Source organism: Lithobates pipiens, unplaced genomic scaffold (genome assembly GCF_037356315.1).
Source record: "Lithobates pipiens isolate NorthernLeopardFrog02 unplaced genomic scaffold, aLitPip1_a1.2 Scaffold_16, whole genome shotgun sequence".
In the NCBI taxonomy this organism is placed as follows: Eukaryota; Metazoa; Chordata; class Amphibia; order Anura; family Ranidae; genus Lithobates; species Lithobates pipiens.
In genome coordinates, this window is record NW_027507748.1 from 19,614,615 (window position 1) to 19,639,015 (window position 24,401).

General features: G+C 44.7%; 1 protein-coding gene across 1 annotated transcript in view; it reads left to right on the forward strand.

The window, feature by feature from the left end:
* The first annotated feature begins 316 nt into the window (after positions 1–316).
* LOC143981515 (uncharacterized) overlaps positions 317–24,401 on the forward strand; it is a 163,107-nt gene continuing 139,022 nt past the window's right edge. The window contains exon 1 of the mRNA XM_077479383.1: positions 317–429. Within this exon, the coding sequence (XP_077335509.1) occupies positions 317–429 (113 nt within the window). The remainder of the gene's footprint in view (positions 430–24,401) is intronic.

Here is a 24,401-nt window from a genome sequence, read left to right on the forward strand (position 1 = left end):
GTCAGCTACCTTGTTTTTTAGCCAAGCAATTTCTTCTCCGTGTGATTTATGGGCCTCCACTAAGCCATTGAAGGAATTAGTGTAGTTACCTAATGAGTTTTCCACTTGATCCACTCTGTTGCCCAGAGCCATAACTTCTCTATGACATTTAGTAATTTCAGCAGTAATATCAGTTTGTATGGAAATTTTGAGGGATAGCAACATCTCCTTCAATAGTGTGTCAGAGATCGGCCTGTCTGAGGTGGGATAGGTCGCAATGGGGTCAGCGATGTGTGACTGAGGAGTGAGGCCTATAGCAGAGGGCCCGCTTACCTCCATGTCGCGGCCTTCTGGTGAGGAGATCCGCAGCTTTTGTTTCACTGGACTCCTTGTGGAGGGGCTAGCAGTCCCCGATGAGGATTCGCTGAAAGAAGCTGCTCCGGTATGCAGGTGAGTCGGCGGTTTCTGACTGATCATCGCAGGCGGGAGAGCGGAGCGATCGTCTGGTGTTCCGGCGCCATTTTGTGGCGGTCCGCGCGTTCCGAAGAAGCTCGGAAGTTTCCGCGGAGTCTGCGGGTGTTTTTTGTTTTTCGGCATGGCTGACAGGATATTCGGTGTCAGCGGAGATTGGCGAACGAGTGCGTTCTGTTTAAAGTTGTCGATGGTCGTGAGGTTAGTCGGTTCTCTCCGGCGGCCGAACGGAGCTCCTAGATCACACGTCCATCTTGGAGCTCGGACGCCACGCCCCCCAAGTGGGCGCAATTTTGAAGCGTGACGTGTTGGGTATCAATTTACTTGGCGTAACATTATCTTTCACAATATAAAAAAAATTGGGCTAACTTTACTGCTGTCTTATTTTTTAATTTTAAAAAGTGTATTTTTTTACAAAAAAAGTGTGCTTGTAAGACCGCTGCGCAAATAAGGTGTGACAGAAAGTATTGCAACAGCCGCTATTTTATTCTCTAGGGTGTTTGAAAAAAAATTATAATGTTTGGGGGTTCTAAGTAATTTTCTAGCGAAAAAAAAACAGTTTTTAACTTGTAAACAAATCTCAGAAAGAGGCTCGGTCCTTAAGTGGTTAAGGGAGTGTGGCAGGGGGATTGCCCTATTCCTACATACATTTGCTAGTAGGTGTCCCTGATTACAAACTCAAAATTTTTGGGAAGTGAGAGCATAGAGCATAGGGAAGTGAGGCTCCCACAATGGGGTTGATTTACTAAAGGCAAATAAACTGTGTGCTTTGTAAAGTGCAGTTGCTCCAGAGCTTTGTAAATGAGGTGAAGCTCTACTGATTTCCATCATCCAATCATGTAAAAGAAAAATGCAATCTAAGCACCAGCAGACTGACAGTTGCCATCACCGGGGGAAGGTCCTCTCTGCTGTTAACCCTTTATATACACACGGTAATCACTACCACATGTTGTACCAGAAATACACACCCTTCACAGCATCCATTATTGAAGTTCTGAGCTTTCAAAAACGTCTGTATCACTCGCTGTCACGCAGAGACAGGAATGTAACAGAATTTACACTAAGGTAGCCTCTTCAGTTAAGCAGAGTTCTCCATTTATAGTTAGAGCATTTAAATATTCAGCTCAATTATATTTAACCTCTTCCTGCCTGTGCTACAGCCATAAATATGGCTACAGCACAGGTTTCCTGTTCTGGGAGGGCGTCCATGGGTGTCCGCCCAGAACCCTGCCTCTCTTGCCCCCATGTGGTGCATCCTGCATGCTCTGGGATCACTGTGCCAGACACTGATCATAGACAAACAATATATTTGGGGGACACACCCTAAAAAAAATGCATAAAGATGGTGCTGCATTAAGACCATACAACAGAACAAAAATATTACAGCGCACACATGCAAAACTAACATTTACCTCCAGCAAGGCTTTTTAAAAACACCTAGACATTTTCAAAAAACATTACCAAAAAATATGGGGATTTGGTCACACCATATTGCTATACGGTGCTTAAGCCCACTTACCTAAGTACCCCATGATTAGTGGGTCCTACACTATCCATAGATCGGGAGAGCCTGCTTCTCTGAACCATGGGAGTAAGTGGGCTTAAAAAGCTTAAAAAATAGGATTTTTATATACAGCTTACCTGTAAAATCCCTTTCTTGAGAGTGCATCAAGGGACACAGGAGCTTCATTTAATAGTGGGTTATATAGGCACCTCTGGTGATTGGACACTGGTTAACCCCCAATTAAGGAGAATTCCTCCCCTATATAACCCCTCCCATATGGGAGGCACCTCAGTTTTGTAGAAAAGCAATAAGAAACCTCGTAAAACCCAAGAAGGGCGGGAGCTCTGTGTCCCGTGATGTACTCTCAAGAAAAGGATTTTATAGGTAAGCTGTATATAAAAATCTTATTTTCTTGATCATACATCACGGGACACAGGAGCTTCATTACATAGTGGGATGTTCCAAAGCAATGCTCAGTTTGAGGGGAGGGAGACACAGATCAGAATTATAGACCGTCATGGACCAGAGGATCTAAACTGCAGCCTGCAGTACACTGCGCCCAAAAGCGATATCCTCTTGCCCTCTGACATCCACCTGATAAAATCTGGTGAATGTGTGGACTGATGACCAAGTTGCAGCCTTACAGATCTGAGCCAGGGAGGCCTGGTGATGCACTGCCCAAGAAGCACTTACAGCCCTAGTTGAGTGCGCTTTCACTTGAAAAGGAGGACTCTTCCCCTTTACACTATAGGCCTGAAAAATTACCTGTCTAATCCACCTTGAGAGAGTGGATTTTGATGCCGCCTGGCCCTTCCTAGGGCCTTCCGGCAAAATAAATAAGCAATCAGTTTTTCTTATCTAAGCAGTTGCCTGGAGATAGATACTGATTGCCCTTACCACATCTAAAGTGTGCAAAGACTCTTCTTCTGTGGACTGTGGATGCGGAAAAAAGGATGGTAGGATTACATCTTGATTCAAATGGAATCCTGAAACCACCTTAGGCAGAAAGGACCTATTAGGACGCATTACTACCCGCTCCTTATGAATAATTAGATAAGGTTCCTTGCTGAAGAGAGCTGCTAGTTCTGACACTCTTCTAGCCGAGGATATGGCTATCAAGAAAACCAATTTTTTAGTCAAAAGAACTAATGAAGCCTGATGCAAAGCTTCAAATGGTTGCCCCTGCAATGCTGAGAGAACCAAATTCAGATCCTATGGGCATACCGGAGGTTTGACTGGCGGCCTTAACCGCTTAGCCCCCTGGATGAAAGCCCACACAAGGGAATGTGATGCAAGTGGCTTCTGGAAAAACACTGACAAGGCCGAAATCTGCACCTTGATAGTGCTTATGGCCAAATTCATTTCTAGGCCTAACTGGAGGAAAGCCAAGATCCTGCTAATGACATACTTTCTAGGATGCCATCCCCTGGGTTCACACCAGGAAACGTATGCCTTCCAGATTTTGTAGTAAATAAGCCTGGAGGCCGGCTTTCTGGCATTGACCAGAGTAGAAAGGACTGGCTCCGAAAGTCCACGATCTCTCAGAATGTTGGTCTCAGCAGCCAAACCGTTAAATTCAGACTGTGTAAAGCAGGATGGTAAATTGGACCCTGCGAGAGTAGATCTGGCCGGAGAGGGAGGATCCACGGCCTGCCTACTGCCAACTTCATGATCTCTGCGTACCAAGGTCGTCTGGGCCAAGCCGGGGCTACCAAAAGAACCGACTTTGTTTCCCTCTTGACTCTTCCAAGGAACCGTGACAGAAGCGGGAATGGTGGGAAGGCATAAATTAGATTGTACTGATCCCAGGGAACTGTCAGAGCATCTGACCCCTGAGCAAGTACATCTCTTGTCCTTGACACAAATTTGTCCAGCTTCCTGTTGAATCTGGACGCAAACAGATCTATGTCCGGAGTGCCCCACTTGTGACATATGTTCCGAAATATGTCGGGAGGTAAAGCCCATTCTCCTGGGCATAACTGTTGGCGGCTTAGAAAGTCCGCTTGCCAATTTTCCACTCCTGGAATGAAGACTGCAGAAAGGCATGGAACATGCCTTTCTGCCCAAGCAAGTATGCGATTCACCTCTCTTTGTGCAACCAGACTCCTGGTACCACCCTGGTGATTGATATAGGCCACAGCTGTGGCATTGTCGGACTGAACTCGAACAAGGAGACCCCGTAGTCTGTAAGACCAGTTTATGAGAGCCATATAAACTGCCCAAATTTCCAAAACATTTATGGGCAATAGCTTCTCGGTCGCAGACCATTTCCCCTGTGTGCATGTCTCCTCCAACACTGCTCCCCAGCCTGTCAGGCTGGCATTTGTAGTTATAATCTTCCATGGAAGAGGAAGGAATGTTTTGCCTTTCAGCAGATTCTATGTCTGTAACCACCAAAAGAGGCTCTTGCGTGTCCCTGGGGATAGACACATAGGAAGGTCTAAGGCCTGGGGCTTCCTGTTCCAAGCCACAAGGATGCTCCTTTGCAAAGGCCTTGATTGAAACTGGTCGAATGGAATGGCCTCGAAGGAGGCGACCATTTTCCCTAACAGTCTCATACACAACCGAATGGGGGAAGTCCTTCTGCCCAGAATTAGGCACACCAGAGCCCCTATAGCCATGGCCTTTGGCCTTGGTAGAAACTCCCCGCCCTGAGCAGTGTCAATGACCATGCCCTGATACTCCAACCTGGTAGCAGGCTGTAGGGACGACTATTCTAGGTTTATAATCCAACCTAGGCGCTTCAGGTGTTCTAACATTTTGGTAACACTGTGGTTCAAGAGCGCTACTGTTTGCTCTATGAGAAGTAAATCGTCTAGATAAGCCATCATGGTTATACCCTGGGCCCTTAGGTTTGCCAAGAGAGGGTCTAGAATCTTTGTGAAGACTCGAGCTGTAGCGAGACCGAACGGCAAGGCCACAAATTGAAAATGGCGCTGATCTACCGCGAACCTTAGATACTTTTGGTGTGCGGAAAAAATTGGCACATGAAGATATGCATCCTTGATATCTATCAATGCCATAAACTCTCCCCTTGCAGGGAGGAGACCACAGAGCGTATTGACTGCATTTGGAAAGAACTGGTTCAGATCCTTCAGATCCAGGATAGGTCTGACACCTCCATTTGGCTTTGGGTTTGTGAAGAGATTTGAGTAAAAGCCTGAACCCTGTTCTTTTGGGTCCACTTCCACTATCACCCCCTGGGATAGTAAGTGATCTAAGGCCAGAAGTAGCGTTTTTTTTCTTTACTGGATCCTTGGTGATCCTTGACCTTAGGAAGCGAGAAGGGGGAATCTCCTGAAACTCTAGCTTGTAGCCCAGAGATATTGAGGAGGTTACCCACTTGTCCCGAATCTCTTCCCGCCAGGGTTCTGCAAACTGCAGGAGCCTTTCCCCCACTCGGCCGAGTGGGGGCGCCCCTTCACAAGTAAGCTTTTGGGCTCTGCTTGGCAGGCTTTCGCCCCCAAGTCTTTTTTTTGCCCCTGGGCGTGACCTTGGGCCTTTCCTCTAGAGGGAGGCAGGGAAGGCCATTGCCACTGCTTAGAGCTTGATGCTCCGGAAAAGAGAACGCCTAAATGATGGACGTTAGCTCTTTTTGATTGGAAGGAGAGTAGCCAATATTAGTTTAAAAAGAGCGCTTAGTAGGTTGCAAATATCACCCAGTAGTTCAAAAGCAGTACGATCTCCAGGTTTGTATGACCTTCACTCTCCGTGACGGGACCGGTATTGTGAGAGCATACAGTCCGCAGTTACGTTGACGCGCTTCGCAACATCATTGTCACGTAGCTTCAACTGGACGTGAGGGATCCCGACCACCACCTTTCCTTTTATAGTGTATCAAGGTGTTGTCATCCCTCTTTAACTTTTTCAACCTTATTTTTAACTTAGGACAAGCTTAGATTTTTAGCTCGGATATATGTTATATTTCTGGTTGTCGTTTATACATCTGGGGGATGTAAACATTTCCTTTCTATCTCTCAAATTCTAAAAGGGGCCCAAACATCAAACAACTAGACAAAACAACTTTACAGGCACATAAGTCACACTGACAACATATACCACAAAAACATAAGACACATAAATAAATCATGGCTTTTTAGATAAGGAAAAAAAGGGGCACATAGCCTCATTCACCAACACTTAAAGTGGTTGTAAACCCTTACAAACCACTTTGACCTACAGATGAGCCTATATTAAGGCTTACCTGTAGGTCCAAGAACTATCTCCTAAACCTACACGGTTTAGGACATATTTGCCAAAAGACAGGCACCGCTGTCTACGGAGCATGCGCCGTAGACAGCAGCGCGCAGGCGCACTGAGCGTGCCGCTGTTAATGGCGATATGCCGCGAGTGGCGGCTCCCGTGCGCATGCGCGGGAGTGACGTCATTGCGGCTCTGTCGAATGACAGCACCGGAGCAGCGAGACCCACCAAGAAGATGGAGGCTCCGTACACAAGGGGACAACGGTGACTTCGCTGGCTCCTGTGTCAGGTAAGTGACACATAATGGACTACTATGTGATGCGATGTGATGCATAGTAGTCCATTATGCTTTACCTTTGCAGGGAATCAAAGAGGAAGTAAACCCATCAGGGTTTACTTCCTCTTTAATATACATATCTCATTAACCCCCATTTTATGTGTCACTGATCTAAAAATGATCTTAAATTTAGTTCTGTATTCATTCCGGCGGGGACAAGGGACTTCATGGTATATATCCACCATTTTTCTTTCTGTAACAATATACGATCAAAGTCCCCTCTCCTCGCCGGTAATTTTAGGGCATATATCCCTTTAACTTTTTTTTCAAATATTTTATTGAATATAATGCAATAAAAAGAGTCATACAATAGATTTATAGTTAAGTAGAATGAATAAAAGTGTGAAATGAGGCTTCTCAGTATATTAACAGGAGGTGAATACTATAATAATAGTCATGTAATTTGGAATATATTAGTTTAACACATTTTAGCTAAAGATAAACATGTATAACGTTTAATAACTGGATTAGATACATAGTAAAAATTGTCATTTCGAAGTTTAGGGTTGGAGGAGATTTGGTATAATATAGGGTAAAAGAAAGGTTGTTAACAGGAAGGTATAGAGAGGTAAGTAGATAATTCAGGGCCAAGATCTAACCATGTAGCTTGGTTATTCCCTGAATAAAAGATACTTAATTAAACCATCCCTAAAATCTCCTCTATAGTAATAACATTAGGAAATATATAACTGATTAATTTAGCTTGTACATCTATATATAGTAAAAGGAGAGGGTGTGGGGAAAGCAAGGGTGAGGGAAGCATATATAAGGGTTGTGGAGGGAGGAGGCCACTCCCAAAGAAAATGGTATGTTAATAAATTCTACATGCAACATAGGGGGTAAGATATATGTTTGATTAGTTGTTTCATGAGAATATAAGAGATTGGTCTAGACCATATGGTAAGTAGTGTTCAATCCAAGGAAGCCATAATGATTTGAACATGGGAACTTTATCTAGTACGTTTTAGCGTGAATCATGGCTTGCGTTACTCTTTGTTTGAATGATACCATGCATTTCCAGGCTTTTGCAATATTTTGTTTGGCAGCCGTGGTTATCGATAATAGAAGTTTAAATTGGCAGTGAGTTAAAGTTTGAGGTTTATTATTCAGGAGTGCTACTGTAGGGTCTGGTTCTACTGTGGTTTTGAAAATGATAGAAAGAATTTTTAATATTTCTGACCAAAAAGCTCTGACTATGGGACAATCCCACCAAATGTGTAAGTGTGTGCCTAAGTCAGCACATCCTCGAAAGCAGTTAGCTGGGTATTGCGGGAGGAATTTTGAAATCCTAGCAGGTACTAAGTACCATCTAGAAAGCACCTTATAGTTCGTTTCTGAAGCTACTATATTCGGGGAGGCCGATCTAGTAGCCTGTCATATGTGAGTCCAGTTTAGTTTGTCTGGTTGAAGAGTTAAATCATTTTCCCATTTAGATGTATAGGTTTGAGGGGAAGAGGTTGTATGCGATAATAGTTGGTTGTACAGATTTGAAATGAGCCCTCGTTTGTGAGGATCAGATTTGCAAGCTTGTTCAAAGAAAGTGAAGCTTGGGGTAGATGGATTTGAAGGAGTGTTTTGGATTAGAAATTGTTTTATTTATAAGTATCTAAATGTTTCTTTTTGAGGTATAGCATGTAGCAAAAGGGGTAATAGAAGAGGATTCATAAAAGTGATGAGAACGGGTTAATTCTGCATTTGACCAAGTAAGGAAAGATGATGTAGAAGTCCAGGCAGGATAGAAAGATGGGTTATTAAGGAAGGAAAGAAGGGGGTTATGTTTGGATTGGAGACCAAAACGAGCTCTTAGTCTGTCCCAAATTGAAAGGCTATGCTTAGTAATAGGGTTAGTAATTGCTCGGCGTTGGCTGGTGAGAGCCAAAGAAGGTTTGCAGTTGATAAAGGATCACATTCTACCGATTCAATTATAACCCAAAGGGGAATTTCTTTTGTAGCGTGGTGTTTAGGTAACATGGCTAATTGGGCAGCATAATAATATTTAGAGAAATCGGGAACACTCAATCCAATACCAATACGAGGAGTGTGAAGGGTAGATTGTTGGCTTAAGTTTTCCCCAAATGAATTGGGAAACTTTCCTCTGTAATATGCGTAAGAAATATGCTGGAACCTGTATTGGAAGCACTCTGAAGAGATATAGGATCTTAGGAAGTATTGTCATCTTAATTACAGAAATTCTACCCATCCATGCCAATGGGAGAGAGGACCAGGTTTTCATTAATGTTGAGAGGTGAGTTAGCATGGAGGGGGAGTTTTCCGAATATAGATTAGTTGGGTTAGCTGTAAATGTAATTCCAAGATAAGTAATTTATGTTGATGACCATATGAATGGGAGGGAGTCTTGCAATCGCGCCTGCAAGTCAGGTGGAATAGAAATGTTTAAGGCTTTGGACTTATGAGTATTTATTTTGAGTCCTGATATTGATTCAAATTTGGTTAGGATATCTATAAGATTTGGGGCTCAGGTAAGTGGTGAAGTTAAGAAATTAAGAACGTTGTCAGCAAACATACATAGTTTGTGTTGATAACCTCCTAGTTCGAGGGCTTTAATATTTATATTGGAGCGTATAAGCTGTGCGAGAGGTTCGATTGCCAAAGCAAATATAAGAGGGGGAAGGGGGCATCCTTGTCTGCTTCCTCTCTCAGTGGCAAAGGATTCGGCATGGTATCCAGAATATGAAACATATGCTTTTGGGTTTTGAGATCCAACCTCTAAATTGCATTCCGAATCCCCATCGGACTAGGATGGAGTTGAGATAGGACCAAGAAATAGAATTGAATGCCTTTCTTATGTCTATTGAGAGGAATCAGGTATGTATACGACGGGATCTTGCTATGTGGGCTGGGAGGGTAGCACGGCGAATGTTATCACCTGCTTGTCTAGAGGGAATAAACCCTGTCTGATCTTTTTGAATGAGGGAGCCTATTATTGGATTTAGTCGGTTAGAGAGGATCTTGGCTAGAATTTTAATATCTAAATTAAATATTGAAATTGGTCTATAATTGGACCAAGAAGTGTCATCAGTGTTCGGTTTTGGAATCATGGCTATGGATGCTAATAAGGATTCATTACGAAAGGAATGGTTTGTGAGAAGGGAGTTAAAGGCCTCAACCATAAGGGGAGATAGTATAGTAGTAACATTTTTATAAAATATAGCTGAGAAACCATCAGGGCCTGGAAGTTTGTGGATTTTCAGAGTTTTTATTGCTGCTTGGACTTCAAAATCTGAGATTGATTTATCAAGAAGTTCTTTTTGAGCAGTTGAAAGGGAGGGGAGTTGTATAGAGGAGAGAAGGGTATCAAATTTTGCTTGGTCAAATTTATGAGTATCTCGGTATAGGTCAGTGAGTCCTTTACTAAACTTATGGATAATTTTGAGAGGGTTACTAGAATAATAATCTTTGGATAATTGGAGGCGGATCAGTTTAGGGGTATAGTTTGCCTTGCGTAGGGCTAAGGCTAAGAAAGTAGTCAGCTTATTGGCTTTCATATAAAAAGTATGTGCTGATTTTCGGAGAATCTTTTCAGCGGAGTCTGTTAAGAATAGGTTGAGTTCTAATTTGGCTTTTTCATATAATTGTTTACTTTGCTGTGAGGGTGAGTTTTGAAAATTCTCAGAGGCTTTATAAAAAGCATCATCAAGTTGTGCATGTAGTTGTTTTTGTTTTTTCCGATGATGTGTTGCTTGGCTAATGCAGACCCCTCTGATAGATGGTTTAAGGGCTTCCCAATGTGTCAAAGGGTTTGTATCTAAGGGATTGTTGTTAGCAAGGTAGTCTTGTATAGCATTTTCTATATCTTGTCTGTATTTAGGGTTGGTTAGTAGACTGTCATTTATACACCAGGTACGGTGATTAGGTCTTGGAATTAATGATGAAAAGGATGTCATTACAGCATCATGATCTGACCAAGAGCATGGTACAATTTGAGAGTTAAGGATAAGGGGAGAGGTACTAGTGTTTATAAGGAGATGGTCAATTCGAGAGAATTGTTTGTGAGGATGAGAATAGTGAGTATATTGTTTCCTTATAGGGTTATGTTCACGCCAAGTATTTAGTAAGGAATGCTGATTAAGAAGGTTTTGGTATGAAAGGTGCTGAGCATTTATTGGAGTCGGGGATTTGTCTAGGAATGGATATATCACTTGATTAGAGTCTCCACAGAGCGTTAGGGTACCAGTTTTATGTGTATCCACTAGTGAGGACAAGTGAAAGAGGAAGAACAATGGATTCTTATTCGGGCATAATAAGAGACTATGGTAACTTCGCAGTCTAGCAAGTGGCCACAGAGTAGTAGGTATCTTCCCTCGGGATCTTTCATTTCTTTTTGAAGTATAAACGGAGTGGTACGGTGAAAAGCTATTAAGACACCTCTCTGTTTGGTAGAGGCCGAGGCAGTATATGTCTGGGGGTATTGTTGACTGAAGAATTTTGGGAAGGATTGTGTTGAAAAGTGTGTTTCCTGTAAACATACCACTTGTGCTTTAAGCTTGGAAAAGTATTGGAACGCTTTAGTTCTCTTTGAGGGGGAGTTGAGTCCCTGTACATTGAGGGTTAGGATATTTAAAGTCATTTTTATGAAGAAGTGGAATATTAGGAGAGTTGTGGATATTTGGTTAGGGCAAGAAAGGGTATATGGGGTAATGTAGATAGGAAATGAAAAGTATGAGTTGAATCTGGTAGTTGAAAGAGGTATGAGAAGCTTTGGTATAGGAAAAAAGGGTGGCTCCTATGTGGAGCAAGCATTCAGTGGGTGGTAAAAATCACCAACCAATGGATACTGTATGTCCAAAGAGTATCCGATTACAGTATCGGGTACTCGAGGATCAAGTTGAATGCGCAGTACGTTATGACCGGGATTATGACAGCCATTCAAAATAGTCTATACATTTGTAAACAAGCAAGTTTTTAGAACTATGATATAACTATATAATTATACTCGGTACATTAACAAAAGTACAAAAAAAAAAAATAGTGTATGAAATAAAAATAGAATTAGTGAAGCATCTCTGAGGTCGATTTTGTTTAAGATGATTTATAGTGCTTGTCTCATTAATTATAGCTGTCCTGTACCCATTAATCAGAAGTAAAACCCCCGACAACAGGTCCAGGAGAGGATAATAATATATAATTTCTTATGAAATGAAGGTGTTGCAAATATACAAATATTGGCACTATATTAGCATTTAAATTAAGAACGTTATATTATGTTAGGGTGTAAGACCCATCGCAGTGTTATTTACTGATGATGTCACTGAATATATGATTTAAGGCAGAACGTGCCCTAGGGGTTCTATATCACATATAAGAATATTAACATCAGTCCACCTGTTCTTCTTGAGCTGATGGAGGTGAAGCAGTACGGCACCTTTTATGCATACTGGGATCATCTGAAAGATTAGAAGTGTCCTGTTTTTGTTTAGGAGAGTTAGATGTTGTTCAAAGTTTGGATCCTTCAGCTGTTCCCTCTGATGTTGACAGGCGAAGATCTTGAATAACTTCAATGAAATCATCTTCCGTTTTACAGGTGAAGGTAGAACCTCGGTGAGAAAAGAGGACAGCAAATGGGAAGTTCCAGCGATAAGAGATGCAATGAAATTGAAGAATCTGCAAATGTGGCTTCATCGCCTTTCTTTACATTAGAGTTTGCTGTGAGAGGTCTTGAAAAATCTGATATTTATGCCCCTGAAAGATTAAGGAATCTTTACTACAGGCTGCTTCCATTATTTGTGCTTTAGTACGGAAGTAGTGTAATTTTATTACAATGTCCCTGGGGGGGGGGCATCCTCTTTTCTGGGAGCCAGGGTTCTATGAATCCTGTCCATTTCCAGGCACTCTATAGGAATTGATGGGACTAATTCCTGGAAAAGCGCAGTAATAGTGGATTGGAGATCTTCTATAGCCTCAGGGATGCCACGGATACGAAGATTAGATCTCCTGGCTAGGGATGAGCCGAACACCCCCCGGTTCGGTTTGCACCAGAACGGACCCCAAATTCGTACGAACTTTAGAACCCCATTGAAGTCTATGGGACTCGAACGTTCGAAATTAAAAGTGCTAATTTTAACGGCTAATATGCAAGATGCTGTCCTAAAAAGGGTTTGGGGACCTGGCTCCTGCCCCAGGGGACATGGGTCAATGCCTAAAATATTTTAAAAAATGGCCTTTTTGGCGGGAGCACTGATTTTAATGCAGATTAAAGTGAAAAAAAAGTGAAATATTCCTTTAAATATCGTGCCTGGGGGGTGTCTGTAGTATGCCTGTGAAGTGGCACGTGTTTCCCGTGTTTAGAACAGTCCCTGCACAAAATGACATTTAACGGAAATAACGTCATTTAAAACTGCTTGCGGTTTTAATGTTATATCTGGTTCCTGCAATATGGTTGAAAATCATTGAGAAAAATGGCATGGGTAGCCCTCCCTGTCCATTACCAGCCCCTTTGGGTCTTGTACGCATATTAAGGGGAACCCTGTACCCATATTAAAAAAAGGAAATGCGTGTGGCCCCCAGGCCCTATATACTCAGAACAGCAGTATACAGGCGGTGCAAACAAGACAGGGACTGTGTAGGTTTGTTGTGTTAAGTTGAATCTGTTTGTAATTTTCAACCGGTACATTTTTAAAGTGTAGCTCCAGTCAAAAAAACTATTTTTAAGCTTTTTGGAAAACATAGGGAAGGGTTATCACCCCTGTATAATTTGTTTTGTCGTCCATCTTTTTTCATCTCACTTGCTGTTGTCTCCTTCCATTTGCAAGTAGGAGATGTTTGTAAGTTGGATGTTTGAAAGTAGGGGCCTGCCCTATATGCTCTGCAAAAATGGCGGAACAAGGTGTTGGTTTTGCCACAATATTGTAAGCCCTCAAAGTGACTCTTGGTGGGCGCTGGAGCGCCCTGCTGTGAACGATTATATCAAGAATTGTAATTACATGCCATTGTTGAACAGTGGTAGAAAAATTGACCTTTGGTGGTTGTGGTGCTGGTGCCACAACACTATAAGTCCTCACAGTTACTCTGGGTGGGCACAGGAACGGGCCCTCCTGTGAAATATTATATCAAGAATTGTAATTACATGTCCCTGTTAAACAGGGGCAGAAAAATTGGGCCTTAGGCACTGGTGCTGGTGCCACAACACTGCAACCTCTCCCATATACTCTAGTTTTATTGCAGGAATTAGCCCTGCTGCAAAGCATTGCATCAAAAATTGTAATTAAACGCCTCTGTTAAACAGGGGCAGAAAAATTGGGCCTTAGGCACTGGTGCTGGTGCCACGACACTGCAACCTCTCCCATATACTTTCGTTTTATTGCAGGAATTAGCCCTGCTGCAAAGCATTGCATCAAAAATTGTAATTAAACGCCCCTGTTAAACAGGGGCAGAAAAATTGAGCCTTGGGCACTGGTGCTGGTGCCACCACACTTCAACCTCTCCCATATACTCTAGTTTTATTGCAGGAATTAGCCCTGCTGCAAAGCATTACATCAAAAATTGTAATTAAACGCCCCTGTTAAACAGGGGCAGAAAAATTGGGCTGATGGCATCACCCAGAACCAAAAATGTTCTTCCAACATATCAGCGGAGGAGGAAGAGGATAGACAATCAACATAACAGGACAGTCACTCAGCATCAGCATAGGCAGTCTTGAAGGGATGTGATATTTCAAAAAAAATTATTCGGTTACATCAGCTTCAGGTGCTTGGTAGCTGTGGGTTATCCAAGACTGATTCATCTTGATGAAGGTCAGTCGATCAACTGATTCGGTGGACAGGCGCACCCTGTGATCGGTAAGAAAGCCACCAGCAGCACTGAAGGTGCGTTCCGAAAGAACGCTGGATGCAGGACAGGCCAGTAGCTCAATTGCATACTGTGCAAGCTCTGGCCAGTGATCCATCCTCAAGACCCAGTAAGCCAGAGGATTTTCGGTGGGAAAGGTGTCCAAGTCTGACCTTGCCCCTAGGTATTCCTGCACCATGTAAATCAGACGCTGGCGATGGTTGCTGGAACCGATCATACCTTGGGGCTGTGGACTAAAAAATTGTCTGAAAGCATCAGTCAGACGGCCACCTTCTCCACTGCTCCTTCTGACCGATGCCTCAGCAACACGTTGTCCAGGACCAGGAGTTTTTAACCTCCCAGTCTCTGGGAACGCGTTGCACAGACCTTTCTGCAAGACCTCCCGGAGATGTCTCATCCTCTGCTCCCTCTGCGATGGCAAGATAAGGTCGGCAACCTTACCCTTGTACCATGGATCAAGGAGAGTGGCCAGCCAGTAATGGTCCCTCTCCTTGATCCGAAGAATACGAGGATCCTTCCGCAGGCTTTGCAGGATCATCTTGTGGCCTCCTCAAACAGTGACAGGACAGTGCATGCATCCCTGATCATGCCCCACTGGCGTGGTGAGAAAAAACCGAGCTCCCCTGACCCTGTCCTGGTGCCGTAGTCGCACAGGTACTCATTGATGGCCCTCTGCTGCATGTGCAGCCGCTGCAGCATGGCCAACGTTGAGTTCCACCTGGTGGGCATGTCACATATAAGGCGGTTCTTGGGCAGGTTCAACTCCTTTTGGAGCTCAGCCAGCCGAGCACAGGCATTAAATGATCGGCGGAAATGCACACAGACTTTCCTGGCCTGCTTCAGGACATCCTGTAAGCCCGGGTACCTGCCCAAGAACCACTGCACCACCAGGTTAAGGACGTGAGCTACACAGGGCACATGGGTCAGTTGTCCCTGTCGGAGGGTGGAGAGGAGGTTGGCGCCATTGTCGCAAACCACCATTCCTGGCTTAAGCTGGTGTGGCATCAACCACCTCTCGGCCTGCCCCTGCAGAGCTGACAAAACATCAGCCCCAGTGTGGCTCCTGTCCCCCAAACAAACCAGCGCAAGCCCTGCATGGCATCATTTTGCCTGCGTACTTGCTTAGCCCCTGGAACGCCTACGGAGCACCGTTGGTTCTGAGGACAGAGCACTGGAAGAGGCCATGGAGGAAGAAGAAGAGCAGGGGGTGGAGGAGAGAGGTGTATCACAACCAATAGTAGCATTTTGGAGGCGTGGTGGCGGAACAACCTCCAACACTACTGCACCTTGTCCTGCATCCTTCCCAGCTGCCAGAAGAGTGACCCAATGGGCCGTGAAAGACAGGTAACGTCCCTGTCCATGCCTGCTGAACCATGAGTCAGCGCTAATATGCACCTTACCGCTGACCGCCCTGTCCAGCGAGGCAAGGACATTGCCTTCCACATGCCGGTAGAGAGCCGGATTCGCCTTTCGTGAGAAAAAGTGGCGTTTGGGGACCTGCCACTGAGGAACCGCACATTGTACAAACTCACGGAAGGGGGCCGAGTCTAACAACTGAAAAGGCAGCAGTTGAAGTGCTAGCAATTTAGCCAAGCTAGCATTCAACCGCTGGGCATGTGGATGGCTGGGAGTGAACTTCTTTCGCCGGTCCAGCAGCTGGGGCAGGGACATTTGCCTGCTATAATCGGACGTGGGTGTACTGCTAGCAGAGTGCCTGGAAGCACTTGGCTGTGACGCACCTAATTCTACACCTTCATTCCTCTCAGAGCAGGTTTCAGAGAGGACTGAAGGTCTAGTGGGGTTGGAGATGCCAGCTGATGAGGAGCAAGGAGAGGTCCGCTTTGTTCTTTGGTGTGGGTATTTGAGGTACGCTTGCCAATGAGCTGCATGGCAGGTCAACATATGTCTGGTCAAGCATTTGGTGCCCAAGCGGCTGATGTTCTGGCCATGCGAGATACGCTTGAGACATATGTTGCAAATAGCAGCGGTGCGATCTGATGCACTTGTCTCAAAAAAAGCCCACACCAAAGAACTTTTAAAATAACGCGCAGAGGCAGCGCCCTGCACAGGCGGAGCTCTGCGGTGTGATTCAGTCGGTGTGCTGCCCCTAAGCTGGCCCCCGGAGGGCATTCTGCCTCGTTGGACATGTGCCTCCTCCTCCTCTCTCCTACCAGGCACCCATGTGGAGTCAGTGCCCTCATCATCCCCTCCCTCTTCATCGCTGGAGCAAACCTGGCAGTATGCTGCAGCTTGTGGAACATGACTGCCAGATTGCTGTCCTTCTTGAGCATCCCCTCTCTCTGCGCTCACGCCACTGCCTTCCTCTAGCTGAGTATCATCACCAGAGCCTACAAAACACTGGGCATCCTCCTGGAGCATGTACCCAACACTGTGCTCAAAGAGTTCAGGGGACTCCTCAGGAGGACGTGGTGGGTCTAGGGAAGGAGTCACTGATGATGACATTGAGAGGAGGGAAGACGATGCGTTGGCAGCTGCTTTGCCAGTACCCTGAGCCTGGGTGAGAGAGGATGAGGAGGATGAAGAGGGCTTGGTCATCCACTCGTTGCCAAGTCGTTGGCATGTTGCGGCTCAACATGTCCAGCTGCCGAAAAGAAGGACAAGCGTGTCCCATGGCCACGTGCTGATGATGACAATGCACTGCATCCACGACCAGCACTGTTGTCTCTAGACACAGAGCCTGCTTGCCCTCTTTTATCGGCTTGCCCCTGTCTGCCTCTCCTTGCTGGCCTTCCAGACATGGTAATGGCCTGAAGGGAGTTGGGTAAAACAGCAATTGGGTAGTGTATATTGTGCTGTAGGCACACAACACCCACTAACTCCTGCAGATGCCTTTATTATAGAACACCAGCAATAAAGGGTAGATATTTAAAGGGGTATACTGTACTGGAGGCACACAACACCCACTAAGCCCTGCAGATGGCTCTATTAGAGAACCACAATAAAGGGTAGATACAGGTGTATATTGTGCTGGAGGCACACAACACCCACTAACTCCTGCAGATGCCTTTATTATAGAACACCAGCAATAAAGGGTAGATAAAGGGGTATACTGTACTGGAGGCACACAGCACCCACTAAGCCCTGCAGATGGCTCTATTAGAGAACAGCAATAAAGGGTAGATACAGGTGTATATTGTGCTGGAGGCACACAACACCCACTAACTCCTGCAGATGCCTTTATTATAGAACACCAGCAATAAAGGGTAAATACAGATGTATACTTTGCTGTGCTGGAGGCACACACAACTTCCAATAACTCCTGCAGATGGCAGATGGCTCAGATAGAGAAGAGCTATGTAGGTGGATATAGCGGTGTGTACTGGGTACAGAGCATGCAGACAGCATGCATAAGCTCCTAACACTGACTGCAAGCTCTATTATAAAAGATAGATATATCGCTAGCTATATAGGTGAGGTGAATATAGCGGTGTATACTGCGGTCAGGGCACGCAGACAACAACCACTACAGAAGAGCAAGATCGAAAAATCGGCCGATAATGATCGGTGTATACTGTGTTGAAGGTACACAGAACACCCACTAACTGCTTCAGACGCCAACACACTACACAAGGCCGCCGGAGCTGGCGGCTGTTTATAGTGTGGGGTGTGTACTACACAGCCTGAGTTATGATTGGCACAGGCAATGGCTCTCCTCACTGCCGGCGCTGTGATTGGCCAAGCATGCGGGGTCACAGTGCATGCTTGACCAATCATGAGCCAGCAATGCACTTCGCCATCGCAGTGCATTGTGGGCCGTGAGCGCCACACGAATTTGGCGCGAATGGCCCATAACGTTCGGAATTCACATACTATGAGTATCGCCTCTGGTCTATATCATTATAATATCGTATAAAGTACCATCATTTAGAAATTGTAGTTTTAAAGGAAAAGGCTTAAATGGAAATACCGGGTAGTCGCTCACACCAACCCCATATGTAGTTCCATTCAGCCATATAATGAATTGGACTATACCGGTACTTGGTAATGGAAAAACACGAATGAAATTTAAAACCAATATAATTTTAATAAAGGTATAAAACAAAACAGTAATGAAATATCACTTGAAGAAGTACAATAATATGCACATCACAGTTGGAGTATTCCTGATGGGTTCTCCATAGGGAACATTGAACCGTAAAGGGTGCACAACAAATTTCGTCGACTAGTTTCGTGGGAAAAGGCCCGCTTCTTCAGGAGGATATCTATGTAAAAGTATCACAAACATTAGATAATACATACATATAAAGATATAAACAATACAGTTATTATAATGTTATTCATTTTACATACACAAATTCCCTATATGTTTAGAAAGGAGATCAGCTCACCCCACTTCAAGGAACAGGCTGTAGGCAGAGAGATCCATAAAGTCCCCCCACGGTGAACATGGGGGATTGGTAAAAACCGGCTCTGGGTAGATAAGGTTATAATAATTTATCAAATTAAGTAAGGGTATATGTTTGGTTAAGAAAGGGAGGGAAGGAGGACGGGGGGGGGGAAGGGGACCTCGTGATAGGTAAATCAGTGAAGTGAGGTGAGGGGGGGGGGGGTAGTTAGGATTGACTTAAGGTCTGGGATAATGAGTCACGAGAGCCATGTTGAAAAATGGTCCAAGTGACTGCATATAATCCCAGAGGTATAAAGTCAAAAAAGTGATTAAACCAAAAAGCTTGCATCTAAATATATTATATAAATATATATGTGAAAATTATTAACAGTCCAACCGTGAATACCAAATAACCAAGTGTATCCATAATTAATTAAACGGTGTGGGGGGGGGGGGGGGGGGAAAGAATAGGGGGGGGAGAAAGAAGGAAGGGGGGAGGAAAGAAGAGGAGGTTTTGGGGGAACGGGAGGGGAAAGGAAGGGGGGAGGGAAAGAGGAAAGGGGGGAAGGAAGAGAAGGAAAGGGAAGGGGGGAAAGGAGAGGAAGAAGACCATGGGAAGGAAGGGGGAAAGGGTTTTAGAAAGGGAAAAGAAGTGAGAATAGGGGAAGGAAGGAAAATATATGGAAACCATCACCAAGCTAAAGATCCTTAATTCCAAACCAGAGAAGGGGGGGCAGGGGGGAAGGGGGGGAGAAGGGAAAAAGAGAGGTGGGAGGGGAGAAAGGAGAAGGAGGGGAAGGGGGGGGGGGTAAGGGGGGAGGAAAGGGGGGGAAAAGGAAGGAAAAAACCAAAAAGGGGAAAAAAGAGGGGGAGGGAAAGAAAAAAGTTCTGGGAGAAACGGGAGGGGAAAGGGGGGGGGAAGAAAAAGGGGGGGAGGAGGGGGAGATGGGGGGGAGGGGGAGGATAAAAACCATGGGAAGGAAGGGGGGAGGGGTTTATTTGGGGAAAGGAAGGAGGTGAAGATAGGGGAAGGAAGGAAAATATATAAAAACCATCACCAAGCTAGAGATCCGTAATTCCAAACCAGAAAAAAAAAAGAGATTACAATAAGAACAGGTCGGCTTACCACGAAGCCAATCAAAAATCGTATAAAGACAGGGCACCAAGATTGAGATGGTTTAACCACTTAAGGACTGCCGTATTGCCATTGAACGTCATCACAATGGCACAGGCAGGCACAAGCACGTAGATGCACGTGCCTGCCTTCCAGCAGGTGGGGGGTTCGATCGGACCCCCTCCCGCTGGATACGGCGGTCCGGTTCGCTCCAGGAGCGATCCGTGATGAGGGGATGGCTGTTGGTTTCTGGCCACCCCCTCTGGATCGCTCCTGGCCAATGACAAGCTTCCTCCCACTGTGTATTGTTTACACAGGAAGGAGGTAGGGATGTCATTCTCCTCGGGGCGGTCTTTTTGACCGGACTACGAGGAGAAGACTAAAAGTAAGTGCACCAAAACACTACACTGACACATAGGTACACATAGGTACACAAACCCCCCCGATCCCCCCCCGATCGCCCCCCGATCCCCCCCGCCCCCCTCCACCCCCCAGTCACAGTGTCACTGATTGCATTGATCATTTCTTTACTGATCACTGCATTCAGTGTCAGTTGTAACAGTTAAAACTGTCAGGGCAGTTAGTGTTAGGTCCAGGGTAGCCCCCTATCACCCCCCAATAAAGATTTAACCCCCTGATTGCCCCTAGAGTTAACCCTTTCACCCCCTTTTGCCAGTGTCACTAAGCGATCATTTTTCTGATCGCTGCATTAGTGTCGCTACTGTCGCTAGGTAGCTAGTTATTTTTTTAGGTTCACCGCCAGGTTTTTATAGCGCTAGGTACCCCGATATACTACCCAATAATGGTTTTAACCCCCTGATTGCCCCTAGTTAACCCTTTCACCCCCTTTTGCCAGTGTCACTAAGCGATCATTTTTCTGATCGCTGCATTAGTGTCGCTACTGTCGCTAGGTAGCTAGTTTTTTTTTAGGTTCACCGCCAGGTTTTTATAGCGCTAGGTACCCCGATATACTACCCAATAATGGTTTTAACCCCCTGATTGCCCCTAGTTAACCCTTTCACCCCCTTTTGCCAGTGTCACTAAGCGATCATTTTTCTGATCGCTGCATTAGTGTCGCTAGGTAGCTAGTTTTTTTTTTAGGTTCACCGCCAGGTTTTTATAGCGCTAGGTACCCCGATATACTACCCAATAATGGTTTTAACCCCCTGATTGCCCCTAGTTAACCCTTTCACCCCCTTTTGCCAGTGTCACTAAGCGATCGTTTTTCTGATCGCTACATTAGTGTCACTAGTGCCGCTAGGTAGCTAGTTATTTTTTTAGGTTCACCGCCAGGTTTTTATAGGGCTAGGTACCCTGATATACTACCCAATAATGGTTTTAACCCCCTGATTGCCCCTAGTTAACCCTTTCACCCCCTTTTGCCAGTGTCACTAAGCGATCATTTTTCCGATCACTGCATTAGTGTCACTAGTGTCGTTAGGTAGCTAGTTATTTTTTTAGGTTCACCGCCAGGTTTTTATAGCGTTAGGTACCCCCATATACTACCCAATAATGATTTTAACCCCCTGATTGCCCCTAGTTAACCCTTTCACCAGCGATCACAGTATAAGTGTCACTGGTGACGCTGGTTAGCCAGTTAGTTATTTAGGTTCCCCGTCAGGTTTTTATATAGCACCAGGGACCCCCATATACTACCTAATAAAAATTTGAACCCCCTGATTGCCCCTAGTTAACCCTTCCACCACTGATCACCGTATATGTGTTACGGGTGACTCTGGTTAGTTTGATTTTTATAGCATCAGGGCACCCACCATTTATTACCCAATAAAGGTTTAACCCCCTGATCACCCGGCGGGTGATATCAATTAGGTTTTAGGGTCAGGGTCTGCGTCGCCCCAGGCAGCGCTAGGTTAGTGCCAGTACCGCTAACACTCACACGCAAAGCATAAACCTCCTGTAGTGGTATAGAATCTGAACAGATCAATATCTGATCTGATCAGATCTATACTAGCGTCCCCAGCAGTTCAGGGTTCCAAAAAAACGCATTGTTAGCGGGATCAGCCCAGATACCTGCTAGCACCTGCGTTTTGCCCCTCTGCCCAGCCCACCCAAGTGCAGTATCGATCGATCACTGTCACTTACAAAACACTAAACACATAACTGCAGCGTTCGCAGAGTCAGGCCTGATCCCTGCGATCGCTAACAGTTTTTTTGGTAGCATTTTATATTTAAATCCGGAAGGCAGTGCTTGGTTTTCGGGGTCCCGTACATGGCTAGGCTCCCAAAAAGTCCCCCACATGTGGTATCCCCGTACTCGGGAGAAACAGCAGAATTTATTTTGGGGTGTAATTTGACTTATGCCCATAGCATGTGTGAGCAATATATCATTTAGTAACTTTGTGCAAAAAAAAAAAAGTTTGTAATATTCCCGCAACTTGTGGCAAAATATAAAATATTCTATGGACTCAACATGCCTCTCAGTAAATAGCTTGGGGTGTCTACTTTCCAAAATGGGGTCATTTTGGGGGGTTTTGTGCTATTTTGGCATTTTATGGCCTTCGAAACTGTGATAAGTAGTGAGGAGTGAAATCAAAAATTTGCACCCTTAGAAATCCTGAAGGTGGTGATTGGTTTTCGGGGTGCCGTGCGTGACTAAACTCCCAAAAAGTCCCACACATGTGGTATCCCCATACTCGGGAGACGTAGCGGAATATATTTTGGGGTGCAATTCCACATATAACCATGGCATGTGTGAGTAATATATCATTTAGTGACAACTTTTTGTAAACATTTTTTTTTTTTTGTCATTATTCAATCCCTTAGGACAAAAAAAATAAATATTCAATGGGCTCAACATACCCATCAGCAATTTCCTTGGGGTGTCTACTTTCCAAAATGGGGTCATTTGGGGGGGGGGGGGGGGTTTGTACTGCCCTGCCATTTTAGCACCTCAAGAAATGAGATGGGCAGTCATAAATTAAAAGCTGTGTAAATTCCAGAAAATGTACTCTAGTTTGTAGACGCTATAACTTTTGCGCAAACCAAAAAATATACGCTTATTGACATTTTTTTTACTAAAGACATGTGGCTGAATACATTTTGCCCTAAATGTATGACTAAAATTTAGTTTATTCGATTTTTCTTATAACAAAAAGAAGAAAATATCTTTTTTTTTTCAAAATTTTCGCTCTTTTTCCATTTACATCGCAAAAAATAAAAATTGCAGAGGCAATCAAATACCATCAAAAGAAAGCTCTATTTGTGGGAAGAAAAGGACGTAAATTTCGTTTGGGTGCAATATTGCATGACCACGCAATTACCAGTTAAAGCAGCGCAGTGCGAAATTGGAAAAAGACCTCTGGTCCTTAAGGTGTTTATTGGTCCGGGGCTGTAGTGGTTAATCAAGCTTGTAAGGATATTGTACCATTTGCTGAATATCAGATACCAAGTCCACTGTTAGATAGCTTAATAGCCATCGATACTGCAAAGGGTATATAGAACATTTAAGTGTAAAAAAGATAAGGGACAGGCAGGCATTATAAAGCCAAAACGTCAAGGAAATAATTAAATAGGTTTATAAATAGATAGCATCATATGCAGTGGTTACCTGTCAGCGGAGACATCATATTGAGAGCCCTGGAGGAGTCCGTGCAAACCTGTCTATTCAGCGGTCAATTCGACCGCTAAATAGGCTCCCCAACACACATAGCGTCTGACGTCCCCCGGAAGTCGGCGGCGTCCGACGTCATGTGGTCTACTTCTCCGCACTGCGCAGGCGCACTAACCAGTCGCTACTGTGCAGGTGCGTCTGTTCGGCGGTCTGATAGAACGCCAAACAGATTACCTAGCAACCACCACGTCAGACGTACGCCAGGTCCCGGCGGCGTCCGAACGTCTTGTGGTCTGTTGCCCCACACTGCGCAGGTGCAGTATTATACTGTTACTGCGCCAGTGCACAAGGGAAACAACGCTAGTGGATCAGATGATCCAAGCGTTAGCCCTTGCAAGTCAGGCAAATTAATCGTCCGGACCAGGGGGAACACATGTCCACCGGGGGGAAAAAATTAAAGGACACTCAATTCTACCCACAAGTCATTGTCCCTCAAATATAGGGGTCAAAGCACATCTCCCCACATACAAGGGATATTATAACATGGAGAACAAAAAACATATCCATAAAATATAACATTGTATACATCATTTTTTGGTACATAAAAATATATATATATAACCAGGGGATATAGTCCCCCAGAAAAAAAGAAATGTACACCAGAGAATTATTCAGGTAGCCATAGCTAAAAATTATATAGGAGAGGGGAAGAAAAGGGGGAAAAGGGGGGGGGGAAGGGGAGGAAGGGGAAAAAGGAAGGGGGAGGGAGGGGAGGAAAAGGGGGGGGCAAAAAGAGGGGGGGGAGAAAAAAAAAAAGAAAAAAAAAATTGAAGAGAATGGTGGCATATTAAACGTCACCTACTATAAAAACGGTTTGTAGGAGATTGTCTCATTAAGACCTGGTGGTAGGGTGGCATTGAGTCGTTCGATCCACAAAGTTTCTCTCTGTAAGATCGTTCGATCCCAATTTCCACCCCTGGGGTTTGGGAAGACTACTTCGAGGACAAAGAATTGGATCACTGTAGTGTCAAAACGATGGTAAAGACCAATATGTCTACCAATTGTGGTA